The sequence below is a fragment of the Agelaius tricolor genome, unplaced genomic scaffold (assembly GCF_023055355.1).
Source record: "Agelaius tricolor isolate 1412-34295 unplaced genomic scaffold, bAgeTri1.0.p SCAF_1, whole genome shotgun sequence".
Classification (NCBI taxonomy): Eukaryota; Metazoa; Chordata; class Aves; order Passeriformes; family Icteridae; genus Agelaius; species Agelaius tricolor.
The window spans coordinates 72,929,397-72,956,785 of NW_027269261.1; the positions used below are offsets into that span (position 1 = coordinate 72,929,397).

General features: G+C 40.6%; 1 protein-coding gene across 2 annotated transcripts in view; it reads right to left on the reverse strand.

Moving 5' to 3' along the window:
- The window catches only part of KLHL29 (kelch like family member 29), a 390,175-nt gene that overhangs the window by 226,305 nt on the left and 136,481 nt on the right, over positions 1-27,389 (reverse strand). For both annotated transcript variants that reach the window (XM_071440010.1, XM_071440015.1), the window contains exon 3: positions 16,160-16,465. In XM_071440010.1, coding sequence (XP_071296111.1) covers positions 16,160-16,420 — 261 coding nt within the window. In that variant the 5' untranslated portion in view covers positions 16,421-16,465. The remainder of the gene's footprint in view (positions 1-16,159; positions 16,466-27,389) is intronic.

Below are 27,389 nucleotides of genomic sequence, written 5' to 3' on the forward strand. Positions count from 1 at the left end.
CGTGTTCCCATCTTTTATTCTGGTGAGAATGAATAAGCAAACGGCAAACTCCCACTGAACACCTACTACTTCTGCTTCCATTCCAAGGTTTCCTCGTTGTTCAGTTCAATCTCTGGGTTCATTATACAGATTCAGATGAAGAGTTACAAACTGAGAAGCACTGGTAGATAAGTGAGAGAAAGGGCAATATTTAAAGAAGTTTGAAGCACACAGTGTAATCTATAAACAGTCCACCAGAGAAGGGGAAATGAGTGGGGTGTAATCTTTTGCATAAGTTTACATGTGTAAAACCTATGCTAATAAAAATCAATCCTCATTCACTATTTGAATACAAATCCCATTAATAATTCCATTAAGCTATCACTTCAGCTCATTATTTTACCCGTTTGCAGTTCACTATGTTCACTGCCAGCATCTGCTGCTTTCCCTGAGAAAGAGGGGGGACAAGGCCACGCAATTGCAGTCCTGTTCAACGCTCTCCCTCTGGCTGGCTGCTGAGAGGCACTCAGACAAAGGGCATTTCCACTCTGTCCTACTCAGAAACAGAGTACATGGCCTTCCAACACACCCAGCATCCATCCCACCACTCACCATCCAACATCCATGCCCGAATTCGGTTTGCCCAATTATCAAAGCTACTCAGCATGCTTAGTCTATCCTTTACTAAGCAGATACCTTAAAAAGGAGAAGGGAGAGAGGGAGGGTAGAAAATCAGGCCTGACATACAGACAGTAATACATAACAAGCAACATAACCTTATATTTTGCAAGTAAAAGCTTGGAGGGTACAGCGGACACAGAACAGACCTAGACAAAAAGAAAAACTTCCCCCAAAACCAAGTCCCACAACACAACACTTAAAATACGCTAAACATTCAGGGAGGCAACAGATAACATAATCACAATGCACAGCAGGGTCCTCAGTGAAAAATGCGTACATGACTCTTGAAAGGTTATTACAGCAAATTTAAGCAAACCAATTGCACAAAGACCAGAGAGCAGCCAAACAGAGGTTTTCAGGTCTTGTGTTCTGATCACCGAAGCGCCTTCCACACGGCTCAATTTGATCTAACAATCAAAAAGTCAAATGATATGAAGAAAGATATTTCCTCCAGTAAATTGAAAACGGTGGAGTGGGAGCTTATTTAGATTTGCTTCTTGCAACAGCATTTCTTCCTTTCTGTCTCCCTCCAAGCAGTGCAGCTCTCGTAAAAAGATTTCAGCAGTGGAATGCACATTTGCACATCGGGCATCTCTGTACTTTCATTCTGTCCAGGAACACACACCTCCAAAGGAAAAGCAAACAGCCAGGGCACTGAACACAATGAAGCAGAAACACAAAGGGAAAAGAGCTGAGAAAAAGAAGCTCATTTCCAACAGTACTGAATAACTACCCCAGGCTAATATTGTTACATTTGACTGAACCTGACTGGCAAAACACTCCACTATTAACCCCTAAGCTCTTCATCAAATAGACTCATGAACTGCTCTTCTACAAAGGTATGATAGATTCAGCAGATTTTACGGTTGATTGGATGAAGAAAGTGAGTCTCCCAGAGGTCTTCAAAATCTAACACCAAAGGTGAGGTGTTCCAGGCTTTGTTTCTATAGCCTCTTCTGAGGGGAACTATCTCAAATATAACATATGGTCATGGATTTCTATCCAGATGCCATCATAAATGGACCAGTAGACATTTCCTATGAGAAATGCTTCAGATAAAATATCTGGCACTGAGAAGTCTCCAAATTTGTTAGCACTGGTAGAAAATCAAGGCCAAATCCATCCCACAAGAAGACGCACTTACTAACAGTGCTGCTCTAATTTTGTTTGCCCACGCTGTGGCTGTGCTAGAAGGAGTGTGTGGTCTGAAAAAGCCACATGTGGGAACACTAATTTTGGTTCATATGATGACAAAAATGCTGAAGCTGAACCAAAACCTCAGGTCTCTCTTGTTGCAGCACTAGTAAGATGTGCCAGGAAAGCGGTCTGGAGCTCTCTGCTCATGGAATCAGGCGACTTCCATTAATAAAAGGCATTCATAATTCATCTTGAAAAAAATCAAGATGCATACATAACTGTACCTCAGGCAGCTGGAAATGAAAGCATGAGGATGAAAACAGGGCAGGACAAAAGGATACAACCACACTTCTGGAATTTTCCCAGTCCTGGCAGCTAGCATAGATTTATTGGGCTTTCATTGCTAGAAAGCAGTATTATTTTCTATTCATTGCTGTGGTGAGAAAAGAAGAAAAGAGACAGGCTACTAAACAAAAAACCAACTTCGCAGGTAGTGAGAGGTGTTTCTACTTCAACGCTTAATGGCTGTCATGATCTTTCATACCAGATGTATGTTAACATCTGTCCGATATCTAACACAATCTCTTATTTCCAGATACAACTGAAAATACAAAAATAATTTCCTGGCACAAGGCACATCTACAGAACGTATTCATTTTGATACAGAAACTCAATTTGCCAAAAATTGGTGGCCCATGTGCAAAACCTTGACAAAAATTTCTGAAAACCAGCTGACACAACTCCGTAGAAGATACATTTCTAGACTCCCTTGGATTATGCATTTCCATTTTTTAATTGGAAAGTGACTTCACAAACTATTCAAGTTGCTGTGACAATTTTCAGTAGGGTCAGACTACACCATTTTAGTGCACAGGTACACTGTCCTAAAGCAAAGACAAAGTGGAGATGCGCTTGTGCTCCTTATTGTTCAGATACAACTCAGTCAAGTACGAAACTGTGGAGTCAAGTAAAACCAATTACACTTGCCTCAAACATAAAATTGTCCCAATAACTAGAAAACAAAACAGAGCCAGGACCTGTTATACGGCTCTAAGGCCAAATTATACGGCCTGGCCACGTTCACAGGATTATACACTTTTACCCTCCAAAACAAGGTGGCTATATCCAAACTGCCAGTTGGGAATGGCTGCTGGCTCTTGCTAATCCCTAGGCCATGCCTGGGAATTGTTTATGACAGCACTAGCTGGTCCAGGCTGAGCACAAGGCAGAGCCTGTGCTAACAATTTAATGGTATAGATGGTCAAATTCCAGCTCTTGGGCTTGTGCCCTGGCACTGCTTGATCTGCTCGGGAAGACCTCGCCAAACACAGTTGTACTGTGAGCAGAGCTGGCTGGAACACAGACAAAAAAAGAGCATCCAACCAAATTTAAATCTTGAAGCGTTGTCATGATTCCCTTCGTTATTCTTTGGGTTTTGTTTTGTTTTTGCCTTTTTTCCTTTGTTTTCCAGATAGCCTTATTTCCACTGAGGTGTTCCATTTGCCAAAACAACAGAAGGTCAAAAGAGTTGTGATAAGTGCCCAGCGTGTTTCATTTCTTACCATGATTCAGTGGCAGTAGCTAACAAGTGATGGTGCTTCCAGTACAGTCAGGAATGCTGTGGGAAGTGTCAGAGGAGTTTAAATCAAGTGTCTGATGGAAAATGGGACAGGATGAGAAAGATGTTGAGACTGAAGTAGAAAGGTGAAAAGATAAATGAATTAAATTAATTGGTCCACAAACTTTGCAACATTGCCTAAGCTTTGCTTTGTGTCCCAGTTCAAAGAGTTGGATGCAAAAAGCACACTGCTCAACAACTGCTGTGACTGCCTTATCTCTCTGGTTTTAACCACTTTCTTTGATCCAAACCAAAAGGTCTTTGCTGCAGAGCAAATTCACTCCCTTACCAACAGCTCAGAAGGTGAGGTGAGCAAGACTGCCTTTGCAGACTTATAGCCAAGGTCAAGGTGACTTCCATAACTACCTTTGTATGGCAGGTGCCACCTCTCTCTTCTCTGAAGGAAACCTTTTAGGAGAGTCTAGACTGACTTTCCTCCAAGACTTTTCCACAGCTCTTTGCCAGCTTTCACCACCAAAAAATAACCAACCTGGTTTCATGGGAAGGGGCTCTGGAAAGTGACCATGTACAATTCCTCTTCAGAGCAGGCAAAGACAACACTGGATTGCACAGGGCTTTGACCACTTGAATTTTGGGTAGCTCCAGGGCATGCAGCAACAACTCAGTGCATCTGTGCCAGTATCTGGCTACCCTCGGTGTGAGCCATTTTTTCTTTCTTTCTAACCAGAAATTCCTTCGCTGACTTTGGTGTGCATTGTCTTTTCTCTTTCCACTTCCACTCCTGAGAAGACTCCACTGCACTATTCTACAGGACAGCCACCTAGAACAACCTGAGGAATAACATAGTCCACAGGGAACTGAAGGGGAACACAAAGTAAAGCTGGGATCTGTCTGGGTGAATTTAGAGGTGTCATGCTCTACTATTTGACTTCTGGTTATTTTAGAAGGGTCCTCTGTCACCCCACTTGGTGCACTGCATCCAAGAGCACCCCCCAGTCTCTAAAGAGCACTGACACCAGACTTGGACTGCCCTGTCCCTTTGCAAAGCAACCACTGGCAACTTATAGGAAAACTTGGGAATGATCCACCTAACACAGAAATGGTGATGAGCACTAAGAGAATTGTGATTGTTCAGCCTGGGGAAGAAAAGGATTTGGCGTTATTTAATTGCAGCCTTCTGGTACCTGAAGAGAGCTGACAAGAAAGCTGGAGGGAGACTATTTTACAAGAGCATGGAGTGACAGGACAAGGGGGAATGGCTTCAAATGTAAAGAAAGTAGGTTTAGATTAGGGATTAGGAAGAATTCTTTACTGCAGAGGTGGTGAGGCAGTGGGTGGTGAGTTGTGGCTGTCCCATCCCTGGAAATGTTCAAGATCAGGTTGGACGGAGCTCAGAGCAACCTCTTCTCTTGGAAGGTATTCCTGCCCATGGCAGGGGGTTGGAACTAAAAGTCCCTTCCCACCCAAACCATTCTATGATTCTATGAAATGAATTTATTGTAAAATTTGTAACAGCTGTACAAATCATAGCTGAGATGACAATTTGAAATATCGTTATCCTGCAGTGCTCCTGAGCTAAACTTTATTGCACAGCAGTACAATATTTCTAAGCAGACTGAGCAAACAAGGTGAATGGCAGCTTTGTAGGCTGCAAACAATGCATGTGCGATCCATATCTTCAAAGCCTCTACACATCTGTGTCTTAATCAAAGCAGTGCATCTGAGATAATTATTCATATGTATGATGACCCTAAAAGTCATCAATTCTACACATCAGACACTTTGGTCACAGGAAAACTATCAGTAGGAATATTGTGAGCAGTAGAAAAAATGTTTATGAAATGGAGTTTAAAACTTCATAAGCAAGAATGGAATTAATACACTCAAATTTTCCTCTATAATCCAGCTTGAAGAACCTTGCAAAGATAAATGCTAGACCTTTAAAAGCAGGGATGATAAAGATAATTAATGGAAGCTTAGAAAGATAATAATGTCTCAAATCCATGTGGGGTATAACTATTGCTCAGCTTTTGAGGAAAAGGAAGATAAATTATTCAGTCTTACTCCATCCCAGCATGAAGCAAAAATTCTAAAGGAAACAAGCTGTTCAAAAGCAAAACTGTGATGACTATGCCAAGATAGGAGTTGGGCTCAGAAGACCTAAAAGAAATCCGAAGTTCTGGTATTTATTGGCCAATGAGGATTCTGGGTATTGTTTTAAAGCAAATCAACAAAACCTCTGCCTTAGGAAATATACTGAAGAGTTGATTCAATTCTAGGATTTTGTCAGGATATTATAGAATGCTTTTGGTTGGAGGGGACCTCTGCAGATCATTTGGCTGTCTCCTGCTCAAAACAAAGCACATTTTGATGTTAGGTCAGAGCATTTCTTGTCATGTGCAGCTGAGTTTACAGTGCTTCCAACGGAGATTCTGCAGCTGTATTGGGACTTTCCCCAGTTCTGGACCCTGCACCTACACTAAAGTGTAACAAACAGGAGGAGCTTGTAGCAAGGTAATCAGTCTCTTCTCCCAGCTGACAAGCAACAGGACAAGAGGAAAGTTGCACCAGGGGAGTTTTAGACTGGATATTGGGAAACATTTCTTTGCTGGAAAGATTTATCAAGCATTGAGAACAGGCTGCCCAGGGAAGTGGTTGAGTCATCACCCCCAAAGGTATTAAAAGATGTGCACATGTGGCACCTGGGGACATGGCTGAGTGGTGGCTGAGCAGTGCCAGGCTAATGGTTGGATTCAATGATCTTAAAAGATCTTTCCCAATCTAAATATTCCTGTGATTTTATAAACAGCAAGAAGCACTGTTTTACTGAGAGGATGACACAGCACTGGCACAGGTGGCTCACAGAGGATTGGCGTCTCCTTCCTTGGAGATACTCAAGGTCTCTGAACATAGTCCTGGGCAGCTGGGTCAAGGTGAACCTGCTTGAGCAAGGGGGCTGGACCAGACAATCTGCAGAGACTCCTTCCAACCTCAATGATTGTTGTGTTTCACTTGCCAGCCAACAAATGTTTCACTTGATGTATTAATTCAGTGGTTTTGAAAGCAGGGGCTTTGTATAACCCTTTAGAATTAAAGGATAACATTAATTATATATAATATTATAATGTAAGCAGTATATAATCTTAAACATTCAAATGATATAGCCAAGAAAGCTGCTTCTTCTGGGTGTGTTTGTGCAAAAACTTAGTCAGAGTAAATATTATTCACATACTTCCCGGTGCTTTGTTTCAGGATTACAACAAAAGACCTGGGATCATAAACAGTAAGAAATAATGCTATGATATGAAGAATTTATTACTCGGTATTATTCATTATTTATATGGTGGGTGCACATTGTTTTACACACAAACACCAGATCACAGACAGCATTTATTTCTCTGCAGAACTTCTACAAGCTTTGTTTTCCAAAGTGAAATAGTTTGGTCATGCTAAATTGTAGTGGGTAACAACCACATATGTTTCATCTTGACAGGAGCAGAGAACAACCAAAACCAGCAGAGGCAGACCAACCTTCGGGAGAATTTGGAATAGTCGGTTCCTCCAAACCAAAGCAAACGTGCATTTTGTTTCCTGAAAAGTGCCCACTTCATCCAAGAACAGCGTGTTACAGCAGCTAACCATCACTTGAACGTTCAGTAATGCCTCAAATTCCAAGAGAAACCCCAACAAAATAACTTGGTTATCCTTTTACACATGCTCCTTTTAAAAGAAATGTGAGATTATAAATCTTTATCAGAGCTGCTTCTACAGACTGAAACCAGAGTCAGGAAAAAGTGTGAGGAATTCCTTCCATGGTCTCCCCTACAGTGCTCTCACAGGCGTTGACAACTGTGGAAACCCAGGGCACCAGGAATATTTCTCTGTCTGCTCTGGGGTGCCCTGGCCCCCAGGGAAGCACTGACTGTGACCCTCATTCATTAAGAAAGTTTCCTAGACTTCAAGATAGACTAGAATCCACAAAAGTGTGAAATAGATTATAGAGAGTAGTGTCAGTGTATTACTTAGTAAGAAATTTAAGTTTTAAGATTTTTACTATGTCGTAGATAGAAGCAAAATAGAGAGCACAGAGTGTCATCCTAGGTTTCTTCTTCATGCTTCTTCCTTCTTCTTCATGGGTTTGGGTGGCATTTTGCAATTAAGCAGAAAAGTCTGCATTGTGGGCTCTTTGAAATCAGTTATTGAGTTAAAAAAATAATCTGTCAATTATTAATGAAATAGTTTAATCTTAAAAGACCTTGTTACAAAAGACTGTTAACCATTTTGTGCCTTCTAATAAAAAGCTGCCAAACTCACAGTAATGAAACTGTTTTGCTAATAAAAAATAATAAACACTTAAGTCCAAACACAAATTACTATCTCAAGTGCCTTCAATCCAAACCCAGAAAAACTGACTAATACCCCCAAAGACAAAGAACCTGTTTTGCCCACTCCCAAGGAAGTGAGCCCGTGTATTTCCATTTCTGCAGGAGATGTCTGCACCTTGTGGCACTGTGGGGACAGAGGGACATGGCAGCTGTAACAGGACTCCTGGCACTGCCGCCCTCCCTCGCAGCAGCCAGCCTGCCCACACCTCATGCCACAGAGTCACAAGATCCCCATGCTCTCTTCAAGGTCTGGGCATTTTTTCAAGAGGATTTTCAGGATTGTAGACAGGGCAGTGGTGATGTTTTAACGTCAGTCTGGAGTGTCAGCCCTGGCTGATCAGAGCTTCCCGGTATGCCGGGGGCACTCCAGCCTGTGTCCAGGGTTGGAAGGTGCAGCATCCCCCGGTAAAAGAGCCAGAGTGCAGAGTTTAATGTCCTGTTTATCACTCCCAGGGACAAATTTATTTTTGTGTCTGTCAGCTTCACAGACAAGTGCTGCATCAAGGAGGAACTCAAGGCCCAGGGAAATCATACGGAGAAGTGAAGCTTTTCTCCCTTTTTATTTCTCTCTTTTTTTTTTATTTATTTGGTTCATTTGTTTTGCAAGCTGAGGAAACCGATGTCATCAAGAAAATATTACATTTGTCATACATATAATGCATTTTCCTTCTGCTGTGCCTTAAAACTGCATTTTATAAAAATTACCATTGTTTTCCTGTTATAATAAAAAATATGGTATGCAGACATCCCATCCAAACAGTAGAACAGCCCTCAAACTGTTTACATCAGGCTCCTTTATACCTCAATCAAGCCATCCCTTCCCTCAATGATTTCTCTGCCATTACCCTCTTCATGCAACGCCAAAATCAGAAATTACCTTGCTGAGAAAGTATCAGCTTTCTTGAAAATAATTTCCAGGCCCTACCTATTAAGCACTGACAGCAAAATAATAGGAAACCACCAAGTGATTCCCTGCAAAATTCTTTTTGTGGCCGTGTTTGATGCTGACAATAGCATTACATTCCTAAATTACAGCAACCAACCTCAGGATTATATGCACCTATGACTCAGAGAACCTGCCCTCCTTTAGAAGTGCTGCTCCTTGGAAATAAACCCTCTAGTAACCCACATCAAATCACAGGCAAGGCAGTTCCCAGGCCTTTTTATCTTGACAGGAGGCTGGGACAAATTTTATAATGAAACAACCATGACTCCTGAATGACAGAAGTATATATTTTGCTTTATTTTAAATGGATAATCTGCAACTAATACATGTGAAAATGATGCAGTGCTGAGAAAGAAATAAAAAAAATAAAAATAACTCTCAATAATTTCAAAAGAATCAGGCTCTTAAATCCTGGCCAACACAAATTTTATTTAGGTTTTATGAATGATATTTATTCCTTTTGGAAGTCAAGAGATTTTTTTCTTTTAAGTGCCAAAGCCCAGAAATACTCCTTTTTCTTTATCCAAAGCTGTCATGTTTATGACCTTGTAAGTATTTGGCGATGTCAATTAGTGCTTCAAAAATGCTGCCTTTCATCTTCAAATGGAACTGGGCCTAGAAACTGGCCAGACCTCTTAGCTCTTTCAACAGATGATAAACACGCTGCAAGTAAAAAAATCCCAGCAGCTTTTTATGACTTTAGAGATTAATGAGCATGCCAGGGCTTTCCAACCTATTTTGGTCCAATAACGTATCTGCACAAGTTGACAAATTAAACCCACATTTTGTATGTTCCAATTTCTACACTACTAAAAAATATGTACAGATGTATCTGAGAAAAAATCCTGAAATGAGATGGTAGGAGGAAGTGGCAGATCATCAGCACAGTCTGAGCCCTAGGGCCACAGATCATTAGGAACAACCTTTTATTAGAGAGGAGACTGGAAAACACCTAAGACATCTCCACTTCCTTCAAGGGGAAGAATCTGTTCCTCTGCTTCAATACCTTCATCACATCAGTTCTGGAACCCATCACCAATCTCCCTTTGCTCTCTTCTGCCCTGGTGGTATGAATACGGCCCAGGAGTTGTAACTTTTTTGTAGTGGCATAATGCGATTACTTCAGCAGAAGTCATTACTCAGATCAATTCACAGACATTTTTTGTCAATTTGCATTTAGAGGAAAGAAGAATGTGTCCTGAGACTCAATGACCAAATCTATGTGTTTGCTCCTCTCATTCCTTGTTCAAGCTGTTGATTCCTCCAATGCAACTCTGAAAGTAACTCTCTAGTTTGAGGATACAAATACGATACCATTATAGTTTTTTTTTTTGTGCACCCTGCTGGTTTCAGCCTAGCTGGGCTGGTGTGATGGAACATCACAGCCAACATAATTCACTGTCTCTCTCTCCTTGCTTGCAGACTACTCACAAAAGCCACAAAAGATGGCAGCTGCAATCCAGTTAAATTGTGTGTCAGCCCAAAATGTAAATTTTACAAGCTTAGTGAATTTTCAAGCCTAAAATCCAGGAGAATGTGATTTGGGTGCCAGGGAAAACCTGTCCTTTTGTTACAAACCATCAATGTTATATACTCTGGGCATTGCTCTGATTTCCTAAGCATTCATGTCATAGTCTGCCATAATCAGAGCTTCATGTGCATCAGAAGTCTCTGCTTAGGTGGGAACAGACTTGCATCTCATTTATCAATGAAACATGACTCTATTTTAGAAATATGTCCAGAGGTAAAAATGTGTTTCTGGAAAACAAAAAAATCACTGTTACAATTTGACATCCAGCAACTGAAGCCTTCTGTACCATCACAGTAATTTGCCAAAAGAATCTGAGGATCTTTAAAACAGCTTTTGCCACTGGACTGAGCTTGGGCTGGGACTGCTATGTCATGTCCACATCAAAGAATCAACAGGCTGCTATCAGAAATGGTGACAAAAATACGCCAGCTCTCACTACAAACCCTAGGGGAGGGGAAGAACAGCTTTCACAGAGAAGCTGGAAGAGCAAATCCCATATATTTCATCACTGCATATTTTGACTGTTTTCTAGCAACTCTTGTATTCCAATATTTATAATCTCTCTCTTTATGCAAGCATCTTATGTTTTATAATAAAAAGAGTACATAAATTTCAGTTACCGTAGCAGAGCAAATTGTTGTATGTAATTAGTCATGTACAACATAAGGCGTAACTTGAAAAACAATTCGTGTTTATTCTTCCTCTGCTTAATCAATATTTTAAATATTTGTGGAAGCTGTACACCAACTTTGCAAATCACCACCTCCTAAGTGAGAGAAACAGAACAGACAACACAAATCCTGCAACCTACTGCAAATCATCAGCATCTGACAGGCTGCTGTTCAGGGAGCTACATTTTCTTGGCCCGTGAAAGAAAGAAGAATATAACATTTTACTTCTGTGCTGTTGCCCTTTATTCCTTCTTACCGTGCATTCCTCAGCCACACTGACTTGTTTTTCCTTTACCATAAGAATTTTCTTCCCTCTCCACTTGTTTTTAATGCTATTTAGTTAGCACTGATGCACAAAGTCAGTGGTGGCTACTTCTTCGGCTGCAATCCTTGCCTGACTTTCCAGAGAGGTTAACAAATGTTTGATCATCACTGTCTTCCCTCCCACAGCATAACCCGTGGCTAACCACAGTGGGATAAACTCTGGTAGCAAAACCACACAAGTCTTAAATACTAAAGGAGTACTGTGAGAACAGGAGGCCACAATCACGCCTCAGTTACACTATTTAAAGACTTAAAAACTGCACAGTTATCCCTGAGCTCAGCTAGAGAAAATTTTATCAAAACTTAAGACTGGTGTTTTTGTAAAATTTGTCATAGGTTTAACCTTGAGAATAACAAATCATTAAGTGTTGGGGGGCTGAAGAATCAATTTATGTTCCAAGCAAAGGGTTTTTAAAATTAAGGTTGAAAAAAAAATTAGATCTCGCCTGGTGGTGCACAGATTCTGTTGATGTATCAATCTTTTCAGGCATTTAAAAATAATATAGAGATGATAAAAGTAAATGTTCTATAACCAAAAAATCTCTTGGTAATAAAATTTCAAATTACAGCCCATGACAACACTTCTAAATTGAAGCTGTGATACAGGAGCTTTGATGGAGAAAATTGTACAAGTAACTCGCAAAGTAATTCGGAAAAGCAACAAAGAATGAAGGTGCTGCTGAGATGAACAGAAAACATAGCTGGAATGGTGTGCAGCATCCTTAAATGAATTTCAGACTGTTTTGTTGCCAATATCTTAAGCAGTGCTGTAATCTTATAAGGATTTCTTGGATAGTTTCCATCGACCAATAAATAACCTCACTACAGAAAAAAACCCCAAACTCCACCGAGTATAGAACCAGCCCTGAACTCAATCATCATACATGGCTGAGCTCAGAGTCTGACAGATTGATCCAAACACAGAGTTTATTGGCAAGATTTCCACCTTCCTATGGACTATTGGTAGAGGGGTTGAGGAAATATCTCTGACTCATCCCTCCAAACTCTGCTGCCTCTGGATGCCAGTCTGTGGCCCAACCCTTTGGGTACAGAATCAGGATAGAAAAACCAAATTGTGTAAAAGAGTTGAAACTTTGCTCATAGTGGCACAGAATGAGCAGAAAACCAAAAATCACTACCTCTAGGTGGTGCCTCACTTTTGCTGTCAATATACTGGGTGTGCAGCATCAAACTATTTCTTAGAGGCTGATGAGGTTTAAATATTCTGATATTTTCTGGCAGCCTCCAATGAAATGGGTTATAAGCAGTGCAAAGTCTCATTTTGTTCAGCAAAAAAGCTTGGGAAAAGACAGCTTTTCTATTTAAATAACTCAGACCAAACATCAATAACCATTTTAAGGTGGCAGATGCACTAAGTGTGATTTGTACCAAAGCATCTGTGGTAAGAAGGTTACAGGTACGCTTTGAGAATAAATTTCAAAGGTCTGCAAAGTATAATTAGTTTGAAAGTTCTCCTACACATTAATAATTAGTAATAAAAACCTTAAGTCCTCCACAGAAAGTAAAAAGCTCTTCCAGAAGCATGAAAACATATACCAAACCCAACCCCCTCACAGCTAGTCTTACATATCCAAAGCTTCCCCTGATGATGATTTCATTTCTCTCCTTTCCAATGCTTTTTCTATTCATACCACATAAGTCTGGCAAAGTCTTTAATCTTACATACATTTACATAATTTTAAAGACCATGGTTCAGCCAGATTAGGTAGACTAGTGGTCCTTAAAACAATTTATCTATAAATTCCCTGAACAATTCCATCACACAGCAAGTCATACAGTCCAGTTACATGTCAGAGAGAAAAGAAGTTTTTTTCCCCCATTTTGAATTTGTCACTTTAGGATTCAGTTAACCTTGAGCTGAAGGATGAGAATATGACCAATATCTGTCAATACAGGTACCCAGAGACAGATCCTGTCAAACAGACTTCACTTTGTTTTTGACAATACTATGATTGTTTGATAATTCATAACTGAGGATGATGCCATGTATATGTTTTTTTAATAACTACTGATTTAGCACTTTGGCAAAAAAAAAGTCTGAAGCAATTATTGGCTATAAAGACATGGAAACAGAGGAAGGGAGCAGTTTTATCCCCATGCAAAGGAATGGTGAGTCTGATGCTGAAAGGATGCATATGCTTTGGATATCTAACTTTTAGCACCCATATTTTCAAAGGCAAATGAAGAAGGGAGGGGATGCAAAAGATACAGAGTTATTTGGAGGCTACCAAAACTGGTCAATAGCAGGAAACAAGAGGAACCAATGACAATAGGACTGAGAACAGACTAGTTGATTTACTAGGAAAAAAAAAACAAAAACAAAGCAAACTTTTAACTGGGAGGGTAACAAGCAAGAAGGAACCCAATGTGAAGGGCTATAGATGGTAGGTCTCTGTGGTTCGAGACTGTCAAACCAGCTCTGGAGGATATACTGAAGTCAAAACTGGTACCTGCATGGGAGAAAGAGTCCCTTCTGACCCCAGCTGGGGGCAGCACTGGTGGCTGTCCTTATCTCCTTGGACAAAAAGACAAGGAGATAAAGGTTATCAATCTTCTGGCTTCATGACACCTTATCCAGTGTTCACCTCTTGTGTGGGGCACACCCTTGCCACTGAGTTTAATGACCTGCCATAGTGCTGGGGGAGGTTCAGCCTGCAGAAGGGCAGCTCAGCAACTGAATATCTCACTCCCAAAACAGAACTAACAAATCCAGCTGTTAGATGTCACCTATCCCCCATGACCTGGTACCCAATAAACACGTTGACACAAATTGTTGCAAAAGGTAGGCAGGCTGTGATCTCTCCATAGCACAAGGCAACTTAGCACATGCTTGGTTTATTGTTAAAGTATTGTTGTATTTTTAATTCTTATGTTTTTATTTTTAAAAGAAAGCAAGTAACCACATTGTTTTTCTAACTTGTGATCTCTTCAATATATAGATGCCATTTTTTGTGCCTAGTCATTGGCTGGATTCTACCAGGGAAAAGCCTTGGCTGGTTACACTGCTGACCACAAGTGTAAGTCTGTTGTGTGTGAGGAAGAGACACAGGCAGGCAGGATGAACAGAAGTGTGCATGGGCACCTGATGTTTTTTGTGACACCATTTCACATTATTAGTTAGAAGCTTGCTAGGCACCATACCCTTACATCTCTGTTTACCCTACCTACCTACCTACCTCTCTTACTTCTTCACATTTTTTTCCTATTCAATACATTCAAGTTTGAATTTTTAGTTAGAGCTCCTTAGTTGATTCACAGCAGAAGAAGCTGGGGCAAAAACTCTATGCATTTTTACACACTTATTTTATGGGAGATTACACAGCTGATTAACAGTTCTCAGAATAAAAAGTGTCTCCTGTTACCTCCATTCTTGCCTATTTACTGCTTTTGATCTATTCATGCCAAAACATTCTTACTAATGAAAGTCATCAGAAAATTGTCTAATAAGGTAATTTAGAAGACAGTTCACATCTAGTATATGATCAAAAGGCACTTAACTTGCAGTTCCTGCCTCCTCTCCCCCAATAAACACATGGTTTACTAGCAGTGATAAGCTTCAAAATGGTTTTGAACATCTGGGAAAAGGGCTGATCAGCTCCAGACAATTGTTGGACTCTAAGCAGACCCAGGAACAAAGGTCATGATAAATGAAACCACTGCTCTAGCTCCAAAATTGCTTCAATCATCGCCAGACAAAGCATGATTGAAATGCATCTATCACTGGATAGCACCTGGAGAACACTAAAAATGTTTTGATCAGAATCTGAGTAGCTTCTTCCAAATGATAATAATTTTAAGATGCCATGGCAAATTTTTACAACTACACTTTAGGCTAATGTTTCCTTCTGTAACATTGACCTTGTTTTTCTACAGTGTGAAAAAAAAATCAATATAATAATGGTACTGCAGCAAAATTTCAGCTTGCTCTTGGCTTACTTTAAATAACTTCATTGTCTCCTTTTCCTCTGTCTACATCTGCTGCATTTGGCACTTTCAGTTATTAAAATGAAACCAAGTTGAAAGAAAATGTTACATATCACAAAAAGAAACCCAGCAGTGCTTCTGTCTCACTTTGCCAGCACTGTGGTCACCTTTACCATTTGCCAGGTTGTTCTGTTTCCAGCTGTTCTACTTGAATCTGCATGCAAAAAGAAACCCCAACTTTCTCCAAAAATACCAAATGTACTTTGCAGTTCTACAATGAGTTTGTTGTTTATTTTTTTAAAGGAAAACTCACCCTCTTCCCTCCAATAATATATTGGAACAAAAAAGCCCAATAGTTTACTAGTGACTTCTATTCTTTGGTGCTTAACAATTTCTCACTCCTTGGTGTGCATTTTTGCACAAATGAGCAAGCCTGGTTATAGCAGTTCCACAGATTCACTCCAACCTGCATTAAGAACGAGGCTTTGAGAACCTTACAGAAATTATCAGCTAAAGGGAAAACACCATTCAGCCAAAATTATGACCTTTAGTCGCTTTCCACTCCCTCTGGATGAGAACCACATGCAGTTGCTGTCAACCACAGCTATGCCTCGGTCAACAGACAAGAAGAGCATTCCCAAAAGAAAAAAGGGAGCATTAAGTTCCAGGGAAAGCCAAAGAAAGCCCAAACGTAGGCAGTGGTGAAAGGAAGGAAACATTTGCTCCGCCTGGGCCTCTCAGAAGCATGGAGACACTCAGTCTTGGAACAAGAAAGACCTACTCTGGTGTATGTACAACACAGAAAAGTATTAGAAAGACACAGACTGCCCATATAAATTCATTTTCCTACTCTTGGCTATCCCATGAACGCAAGCCTTACAAAGGGACAGATGACGCTCCATCTCTAACATCCTTTCAAGTTATCAACCCCGTTTAAAAAAAAAAAAAAAAAGTCAAAAAATAAAAAATCTAGATTCTTACTTTGGTACTGGAAGCTGGGGAGGAGTTGGCCACCAGGCTGGTGATGACCTCGCTGTTGCCGGTGGTGCAGGCGGCGGTGGCCGGCGTGGGGAGGCGCGCAGGGACGATGGGCAGAGGCAGCAGCCCGGGCCGGGAGCTGCTGGTGGTGCTGGCGGCGCTGCTGCAGCTGGTGCTGCCCACATGGTTCCCGTTGGAGCTCCAGTCCCGGCGCTCCCAGCCCGCACGGTAATCTCGCTCAAAGCGGCTGTGGTGCCGTGACATGGCGCTGGAGGGCAGCTGCGTCTCAGGGGGAACTCGAGAGCCTGCCTGGAAGGTTAAGGACACAGAGGAGTTAGGGATGAGGGCCCAGCACAGCGACTGTGCTCTGCAACCACCAGGCAAGACCCTGTCGTGCCTTCTCTGCCTTAGGAGAGCACTGTTTCTCCTCTTTTCCCAGCTGAACATCAAGAGGAAGAGAGCAGTGTCATAGTGAATATTGATCTAGAACGCAAATGAGAGAGTTTAGACAAGTACAAGGACTCAGTGGAGAGCTCAGTCCCATAGACCTGAAGAAACACCATCTGCCCAAACTCTTCATCAAAATAACAAGCAAAAGCACACAAATTGTGAAAAGCCAAGTTAGAAGAAAGTCATAATTCAATGTTCTGACAACAGGAAAACATTCCCAACAGCTCCATCTTTCCATTTTCTCAGTAGCCTTCAGATCTTTTCTGTAGCCACTTTTCTGTACCTGACACATGACCAAATATTGATACTAAAGATCAAAGAGAAAAAAAAAATCTACCTGCTAAATCTACCCATTACTTTTCTATTTTCAAATCCAAATACTGCTTCACACAGCCCCTTGTTTGCTAGACTCCTCACTGGAAGCTCCTGCAGGAATATTTCACTCTGTGACACCTCCCCACAGCGAGGATGCTCTACAGGAGGCAGGCCAAGATGTTCTGTCTCCTCCTGTGCTTCTGGCTAGACTTTAAACTCTTAATACACATAGGTGATCTGTGACCAAGTTGTTCTATGATCACTCTGTCCTTATCACCCCTCAGTCTTTGTTATCTACAGATTGTATCTGCCAGGTGAGGGATGTCTAAACACAATGTTGTGGGTCAAGACTCCCAACCTCTAATCTTAGTTCTGATAATTAAATGTTACATAGCCTAGAGCAGTTACTGAAGTCTTCCTGGCAAGGTCTTCTAATGTGCAGAATGGTGGCAATAATGCTATTTTCCCAGCAGACCTCTGAGTAAGCGAAAGTTTACAGCATTTGCAATAGAAGAAACAGTATGAATAAATTCTAAATGCATTTATTTCCATAAATAAATAATGAGTATCTAGGTCACTGCAGCACCTGATTTATTTTATTTGCATCGCACGATCCACTAAGTTCTTTGTAATAATGACATCAGGTCAGTGGAAGCAATGTTGTTTCACAAATTCTTAGATACAAAAATGGATGGTAAGAATATCTGTTTATAAGGATTGTGGAGGGAGCCAGAACTGAACTCACCCAGAAACATGAAGGTAAGAACCTTCTTAAGAAAGATAAAAAACCTAGAAGTGTTATAAAACAGTGTGCCTGTTGCCAATATTAGTTATTCACCTGGTAGAAATTAAAAAGGCAAACAAAACCAATCATTATGCCTAAAGGATGAAAGATTTGCCTGGTTCACTAGAGAGCTGAGAGTAGCTGAGAGCTGGTTCACTAGTTGAGACAAAGAATACTTTTCCTCGGTTAAAAATTCAATAATATAAAGGTATATTACCTAACCAAATCTCCCAATAAACTGCATATCTGATGTCCCTCTCCAAGAATGAGCACCTCCAGCAAGAACCTACACTGGAGACCACACCATAGTGTAGTTGGTACTGACCACAAAATTAACATTCCTCGTAACCCAACTATTTTCTTCTCTAATAGAATGTGATGCAATGTTTGTCTTGATGATTTGAGGGCTGATGGTTCTGGTATTTACTTAGATTCCTCCATCTTTCCTTCTTGTGGCCATCTGATACTTTCATTCAGAAAGCTAATTCTGTATTTTCCAGAGGACCATGTGAGCTCAGCTGTACAATGATCACAGGAAAACCCAGAGAAACCAGTGCTGTGAAAGCTGCTGTAGTGAAAAAGAACCTTTTCTTTTAGTAGAGGTGAAGAAAGCAAACTTTTTCTCTAGTGAATACTATCTCATAATAAATTCAGTACCTAAACACAGTGTCTTTAAAGGTTAGGAATTCCACAGGTATATAACCACTCTTTCATTTGTTTTATAACCATTTTGCTAAGTCAGGCAAAAAAGGAGCCTGCAAACTGCAAGCTGCAATTTCAAAATATCCTTTATTATTCCTTGCCTTCAAAAGAGTTTCTTTTTAATCCCAACAGCCCCCACTGCTGTATGAAGCTATCTTTTGTGACTGTTTGGATGGTGGCTGTCAACTAAATGCCCTTCTCCTCTCGAGGCTGAGGATCTCCATTAGCTGTATTAGTGTACTCCTTGACAAGGGAGAACCAAATCACATCTCCCCCACCCACCCACCCACCCACACTCCTGAGCACATCTGACATTTCATTCAGCAGAGAGCAGCAGCACACATGCACACAAGTCAATAGCAAGCAGTTTTTGCCACACGATCCCAGGCACCCTGCCCCCAGCAATTCTTCTATCAGATGAGACTGACAGGCAAGCACGTCAATAACAAGCAGGAAAAAAGCCTGTGACTAAGCCACGCATTAAGAAGTTTACTTAAAACTCAACACCCTCTTCATGAGCACATTCACTTCTCAGTCCAGCTACTGTACTTCATATTTCCAACGAAAAAATAAAAGCTGGGGCTAAACATCAGAACATCAGTCTTCTTTTTTTTTCTTCTTTTTTTTCTTCTTTTTTTTCCCCCCCAATACATTGCATTAAATATACACTACTTGTTTCAAGATGTCATTTTTGTCTGGGTACAAAGTTACTTGACAGTGACAAGATGTGCAGAAAAACCGGAGGGGATAACTATCTAATAAATGAGTATTCAACTGCTAGTGCTTGCTATTTAAAATTAGAAAGAATAGAAAATGTTTTCATAAATAGCTGCTGGGTGAGGTAAGAAATGGGTTGTGAACAGACTAGCTAATTTTTAAGTGTATTTTTAGATCCAGAGTTTATGCTTTGTCTAGACTATTGATGTTGAGGATCACAATCATAATAATAATGCTTTAAACATATTCTGTGTTCATAAGAAAAACTTCTCCAGCAGTGTGTCCCGAGTCAAATGTAATCATCACATTCCTCTGCACAGAACTTGACGCAGGGCAGCATAAACCATCTTGAGAAACAGCAGAGATGAAGGCCAGTGGAAACCTCACTCAAACAGCAGGGAGGGCAGCAGTCGCTGCAGTCAGAGATCACAGAATCCTTAAGGTTGAGAAAGATCTCTAAGATCATCAAGTCCAGCCACAACCCTAACCCTGTCACTACCAGTTCCACAATATCTGATTTTAGGCTACAATTTTCCAGGCATGTTCTTTGAGATTTTTTTCCCTGAAAATAAACAAAACAAAATAAAACAAAAAGAACCCTTTTCTGAGGGTTCTCTCTGTTTCTCCTTCTCTCTGTCCCTTTGCAGAGACAGAGAGAAGGAGAAACATCAATGCCTAATACTTATGAACATCAACACCAATAGTTACAATTAATTCATGTGGTTTTACCTTTTTAAGGGACGTTTCCCTCAACATTCATGTGTAGACATTTTCTCTTACCTAGTTTTAGACCCCTCTAAACAGCACAGAGGAAGAGAAAGAAGATTTTTACCTTGTTTTTCAGACACTGTGCCAGCTAAGCCCTGGCTAATTACAGATCTATCAACCTCAGTTGTGGGGTTGATTTTTCAGCTAGCATGATGCTCCACACTGTCACATGCAGGAGCCAGTACTAGAGCAGATAAGCTTCGAAATATCTCAGATATGTCTACCCTACATCAGAGCCATAAACCCAGGATGTAGACACAGTCAGCAGGAGAGAGAATGTATGATTTGTGCATTTCAGACTCGTAGTCCATGAGGAGGCACACTGCACCCTGTTATTGCTGAAAATCCCTCTGTACACCCAATTCAGCTGACACACTGTCTGGAGAAGGTGGTGAAGTCAGTGAGACAGGCTTTCCCTCACCCTCTACTCAAGATGTAATCACTGGAGTAGCTGAGTGTCTTTAATCTCTACTAGAAAGGAAACGCGTTCCCGTTTGTCACACAGAATCAAAGGATTGTATTGTGCAGCCAAAAGGAACAAAAACTCTCTTAGAGGGGAAAAAAATCCCCCACCCTACTAAAGAGAGAGGAAAAAAGAGAAAGAAGCCCATAGCAGTTACTGGATAAACTGATAAATTCAAAGCAAAAAAAGGAGATCAAATTGGTATGAAGCTAAAGAAGAGAGATCGAGCAACCAGAGGTAGATACAAATCCCATGACAAATGTAAAATGAGATTTAGTGATATGGAAAGGTAAGAAGTCCCCCAGACTGCATCACTGTGCATGTGCTGCAAAAAGATTGCCAGAACACAGCCCACTTTGTTTCAGACAGGGGTTATGCAGGAGCCAGGCATGAGGATTATACATGCACCTGACCTCTTCCCCCATCATTTACTTTCAGAGAAAGATGGGTTTGGGAGGGTAGACCAGGAGAAGGTAACAGACTGATGAAACAATACCAAACACCTTCTGAGGGATGGGACAAGGCCAAAACATGCAAAGCAACAGGTGAGAGAGACCATAAAAAGAAGTTACTTTAAACCTATGGCTCTCAAGGCAAAGTAGAATGTGAGTGTAACCCTGCTAGAGAACATAACTTTTTCTACAACCAGGAATTTTAGACATATCTCATACTAACGACTTTCTCAAAAACAATATTTGAGAAAGTTTTTTGGCAAAATGTGGGTGTCTTTGGGACTCAAATGTAGGGCACTTATACAGATGACAACATCCAGCCTTCAAATTTACCCTGAACACTTTGGCCATTTGGAAATCCTCCGACCTCCTTAGCACAAAACCACCCTCCTCCTGGTACTCATTTTTCACCACATCTCTTATGCAAGCTCATTTGTTCCTTGTTTCCACGGCTTACACACACACACACACACACACACAGAGGAAAGGAAAAGGCCAGTGGCGTGTGAGATAGCAGCGTGCTGTCCTCAGGGCTCTTACCAGGTTCAAACAGATCATTGCTGCAGATTTATTAAACTCAAGTGGTTAACATTTCATTTTATGCTCGATACATTTAAACACAGCCCTTCTTCCCCCAAGCCCAGAACACTCACTGTTCTGCAGAAAAAATGCTTCCTATTCATGTTCCTCTAAATGACAGTCCGGGCTCGAGCCTTGGAGCAGCTCTTTCCCTGCTTTCCACGCTTATCTAGTCAAGGTCTCCTTAAAGTGCCTGTCCCCACAGATATAAATATAAGGAAAAACAGGCTTTCAGCCAGTCTGAAGCTAGAGAATCAGATTTCTTAGACTATTAGTCAACTTCATTAAGTGACTTCAAAAATAAAGGTCAAGCTTTTAATTTAAATTTTTCCTGGGTAAGCATTTGTTTCTAAATTTACCTTTTAAATAATAACATTACAGAAACATGATAGGCGAGAGATGTTGGGAGACAGTGACGGAAGTGGAGACATGGTCATTAGGGAAATGGCAGAAAAGGAGAGAGAAAGAACCTGAAGCTTTAAAATACGCAGCTAAATAATCTTCCATGTTTTCAGACAGGATAAATGGAAGTACAGGTAAAATAGCCCATCAGAGAGCTTTAAAAGCCGTTAAGTGCACCTAATGCCTTTTTTTTTTATACCACACATTAAAAAAAAATAAAAAAAAAAAAAGGAGGAAGAGAGATTTGCTGGAATCAGATCTAGCATGGAGCACTGTAACTGATAAAAAGGAAGATGTCTAAGTACCTAAGCTTGAATGATTTCACATATATGCTGCAGGGGAAATGTTACGACATGCAGTTTTATCAGAGCCTACCGACACAACAACCTCTCCCCAGGCACAGGTCTGCAGATGTAATTTATGCACATGGCACCAAAATCACATTGAAATATATCAGCCTTTCCATAAATTCTGGACATAACTCAATCGTCAGGTCATATATGTACACATCTTCAAGAAAATCAAAATAAAACAAAGTACTAGCAGTCCTAGCAGCTTCAGGAGGCAACTCTTCAGCAATGTTCCAAGCAAAAGGTTTTATTCGAGCTCAACATTTTTTATAACCTACAAAGACTTTCTTAGACACATATAGAATCATTGTTAAAAGCCTACATGGATCTGACTAATCCATTTTCAGAATTTTTACTGAACTACTTTTTTTTTTCTGTTTGGGTGACTTCAATGAAAGAACTCTCTGTTAGACAAGTGCAGAAAGAATGCAATCAAGAGATTCTGTAAAGCTGAACTACAAGCAGCTGTGTAGAAAGATAAGATCCAGAAATATTTGAGAGGCAAGGAAACAACTTTATTATCAAGCAAGGTCTACTTTTGTAAACCCCTGATTTAGTCTTGTAAACAGTCATAAAGCTCTTGTAAAATCCAAGACAAGGCAGAGAGACTTGAGCTGCTTTGCTACAATCAGATCTTAAAGAAAAAAAAAAAGAAGAAAAAAAAAAGCCCAAATCCTAACCCTGTAAGTGAAAAAGGAGCAGTAGATTAAAGAGATTATATAGGATTTAATTTTCCAAATATATGCTGGAGGTGGTGATGCTTTGGGACATATTACAAAAAAAACCTGAGCATGAACACAACGGTGTCTTCTCAGCAGAAAGATCACTATGAAAGAAAAAAAAATGAGATTTTTGCTTTGCTATCTCAAAATATTTTAAGTACAAAGATAAACTAGACTATTCAAGTAAAAAAGAAAAAGACAGTCATGATGCAAATGAAACCACACCTTGGAGTTTCTTTCCTTCCCAGGTGACAGAATATAACCTTCCTAAATCCGGGGTTACTAAAAAATCTCTAAGTGTATGGTTTATTACTAAGCTTCTAGGAAATTTATCTTCACTGTGATCATTTCCTATCTATAGTAATTTGCTTTTCAGATACTAATTTTTTTACAGTCTGAGCAGATTGGGTAACACATCCTTCAATTCATGGATCATGGGCACTGGCAGGGTGAGAAAAGCTCCCAAAGGTTCGGGGTGGTCCTGATGCTCACACTGCTGGAACAGAAGGTGAAGACGAGGCCTGTCTTGAGTCCTGTTGCTTGCCAAACCTGGACAGACACAAACTCAGGAAGTTTACACCAGGTGCAGGGGTCTCCTTCTGCAGATGCTCCTGACCAAACAAGTTTCTTGGACTATTCTAAAAGGCTTCCATCCTCAGATGTACTTATCATCAATTATAAATTGATAGAAAATATGTCAAAATATACTGGTTTGGGATATGTATTTGGATAAAATTCCTAACTCCAGGAGAAAACAAGTAAATCTATTTCTCTCTCTTCAAGCCTCTGCTGGAAAGATCTCATAGTTGATATAGTTCTTCTCCATGGCTTTGTTGCAAACCATCCCCACAATCTTACAAAAAAACTCAGCACAAAATTCAACCCTCACCACCCTCCAGCCCCCAAAATAAATTCTAGATGCTACTTGCTGCAGATTCTTGGTCATTCCAAGGATCTTCTACAGCAACAAGACTGGAATTTTATGCAGAATTTTCATAAATTAAAATCCAACAGAACTTTACACAAAAGCAAAGTAACTTCCTCAGGTGTCCCTGCAGGGTCCAGGGTAGCTGGCAGTGTCTGGAACCCAGCCTTGTTAAAAACGGAGAGAGAGAAAAACGATGTCCCTCTGTAACACTCCTGCTTGCAAAACACTGCCCAAAACATTGTCTTCCCTAATTAAATTATCTCATTAGCATGAAAAGCAAACGAAAGGAAACCAAATGCCAAGAGCTGCCGTGTTAAAGGCCAGTTCGTGCAGGTTTTGTGCAGCAAGACTTGTACGGCAGAGCCGGTGGCCAGCACCTTGGCACGGGGGCTGGCAGGATGACAACTGGTGGCCAGGGTCCAGGGGTGCCTGCTGGGGACAGGTGGGGAGGGGAGACAGGGACATGACTGGATTTCTTCTGGGGAAATGGGCCGTCTTCTCAAAATGTGTGAAGTGGCTGCCAGGACCTGACATACCTAATCTTGCCTAAGACTTTGTAGTTAATAAAGCAGAAATGTAGAATAAGCTACTGTCAGTGTTGCCAAATGTCACAAAATAAATCTCACAAAATTTAATTAGCAGGATTTTGGTTTTTTTGGGAATGGTTTCCGAGGTGGGTGAGGGGGGGGTGGGAGGAGAAGGAGACTAGGTCTTCAAATTACATTTTGGACAAGGCAGAAGAAATTTCCTTTTGTTTACTGCTGTTCTCAATTTTCCAGACCCTAAAGGAAGCCTGATCAATCAGTCAAAACTATTACAGTAGAAAGCTCTCTGCCAAGGTAAGGGTTAAATGCAGTGTATTTTACAGCATAAGATATCTGGATCACTTGCAGTGCTGCAAAGTGCTGTAATAAAGAAAATGTACTTCAAATTTCCCTCTTAGAGGATATTTTTGGGTCATCCCACCCCATCACTATTCACATTTAAAAAGCTTCAGCCAGCATCAGGTGAAGTAATAAATTTTCTCTTTCAGGACTGATGTCCTCTGACCACACAGAATCTTCTGACATACATTTTGTTAAAAGGAGACATGTATCACTCCTCCAAATCAAGAGCACATGTACACTTACAACACAAAACAGTCCCTTACCATCTGGTATATAAAAAGAGGTTATTCCATGAAAATTGCCTCAGGAAAAAAAGTAAAATAAACATTAAATCATAGAATCAGAGTCATTTAGGTTGCAAAAGATCTTTACGATCACCATGTCCAACCATTAAACAGTGCCAAGTCCACCACTAAGCCCTAAGTGTCACATCTACATGTTGTAAATGTAAAATGTTTTTTACATTTACTGAACATGAGACTAGCACAGTCCATAGTGACAGGCATCCAAAGACCTTCAAGGCTTTAACATGATTTGTGGCATCTGAGCTATGAAGGTGCAGTTATCGCAATCCTCCAGTAAGTAAGTGAATTCCCAGAGAAAACACAGCATCTCTGACCCACAGAGAATAACTAATTTTTCCAATTTCTGGTGCCCTAAATGTGTGACTGCCACTAGCCTCCATTCAGAAAGCTTGCTCTTCACTTAAAGAGACACCTGTATTCTTGCTCTTCTTTCAGAGATAATGGAGAGTCTGGAGAGGAGTTTCTCTGCATATTTCTGTACTTCCATCTTTTTGCTTAATGGCACTGGTACCATTAGTACCAGTCCATCAGCACTCAGCACCCCTTTATCTGGCTGGAGATACTGGGCAGACACCTGGGGCTTTTGGATCAAAACATTCCCTTCACAGTGCATGGCACTGGAGTTGGCCAGAGCCCACGTTATCTGTCCATCTGCAGTCACAGCTCATCACCTCTCATGGCCTAACCATGTTTCATAAAATGGACTGACTTTATTTTGCACTGGTTCAATAGAGTAAGTATCACTTACATCCACTTGCTATTTATGTTTTGTTTTGAAAGGCGATGCGTCAAGAGCCAAAGGGACAGTGCCACCATGCTAATGAATTAATACCACAGCAGTATCAAAGTTAACTGCCTCTCTGCTTGCTCCTCTGCCTCTTAAAAGCTATTCCTGTTACCATTTCTTCCACCACCCTTTCTTGCATCTCATTTAAATTTGGCCCAAGTGACTCATGTTTTATCTTTTCAGCTGCTGGATGAAGGCTGTTTGCTGAATGCAGGAAATCAGCAGCCCACCTTTTCTAGGCCAGAGGTCTGCAGCTTTTAATTAGCTGCTTTAGAAGTAACAGGATCAAATAATAAACAGATCATGAACCACTCACCATATCCCTCTCAAGATATGCTAGGTGATGTAGAACCTTTCAATACTACAGAGAAATCAAATCATGTTTGCCAAGCACCTACTTAAATATGCATTTAAGAATACCAAGAATCTAGTAAAAAATATAAGTTGAAAACTGCTAGATTTGCAAGCACTGGCCAAAATGTTTTGCATTTTATTCTGAATAGCAATAATTCATTTTCATTCCACCAAAGCTGTCAAAAACTCTATATGCAGTCTTGTACCGAGGCTGTTATATACATGCCAAATGCCTGTATAGCAAACATCTGGACTTGCTTCTGTTCCAGGATTTGCCAAACATAAGTCTATCTATTGTTTTTTCTTGAGACTTTTATTTTTTTTCTCTCACTGCTGTGCCTCAGGTCGTTTTTCTTAAAATGAAATCATTAAAACAGGCAGAAAGAGCGGAGGAAGGAGGAGTAAGAAGAGCTCCAGCATCTGAGTAATCTTCCAGTGGGACTAATTTTACTAAGTATTTGTGCTACTGCTACCAGTCAATCACTACAAGTATTATTGAGAAGCTAACAAAAATTAAAATTAAACCACATTTAGGAAAGTATATTGGCAGAGAGAAAAGGAAAAACACATATGCTGTTCTATAAACTAGAAGCTCCGTTTACTGAAATGTCCTCAATATCAATATAAAATGTATTAACATAAAAACCCAACTTGCTCTTCCCTGATTTTGCATTCATTTTACATCCGTACTTCTCCGAGGCAACAGATCAGAATGGTGCATTGCCTTCCCCTCAGGCCAAGTGTAATAAACAGGCAGGTGTAATATAAGGCTGCAGTGTCTCAGCTCTCCTCCCCAACAATTGATCTTCCAGCCCAACGGTGTAATTCCGTCTTGGTAGCTCCCTTCACATGCCTCACTTCTGATCAGTCAATTATTTCAAATCAAGCAGAATTAAAGTGTTATTTTTGTGAGGGAGGATGATGTATTCACCAGTGACCAACGTGAAACTAATAAACTAATTTCCCTTTACTGCCTCGGGCAAAACAGAAAAATCCAGGTCTATAGGAGAAAGACAGCAGCTGTTTCATCAGTCTGTTGCCCAAATGTGTTTGCCATTTACTATCTTTAAACTGAATTTTTGCTCACAGGACCATTTTGGGAACAGAAGACAACAACAAAAAAAAAACAACAAAAAAGGCAGTGGTGAGGATGTATGACTGTTCAAGACAGAGCTGAGAGGAGGGGACAGCACTCTCCTGTTCTCTGAAACAGAGCATATTCCTCCTGTCAGTAGCAAATTTATCCAGTAGATGTCAACACCAGCAAA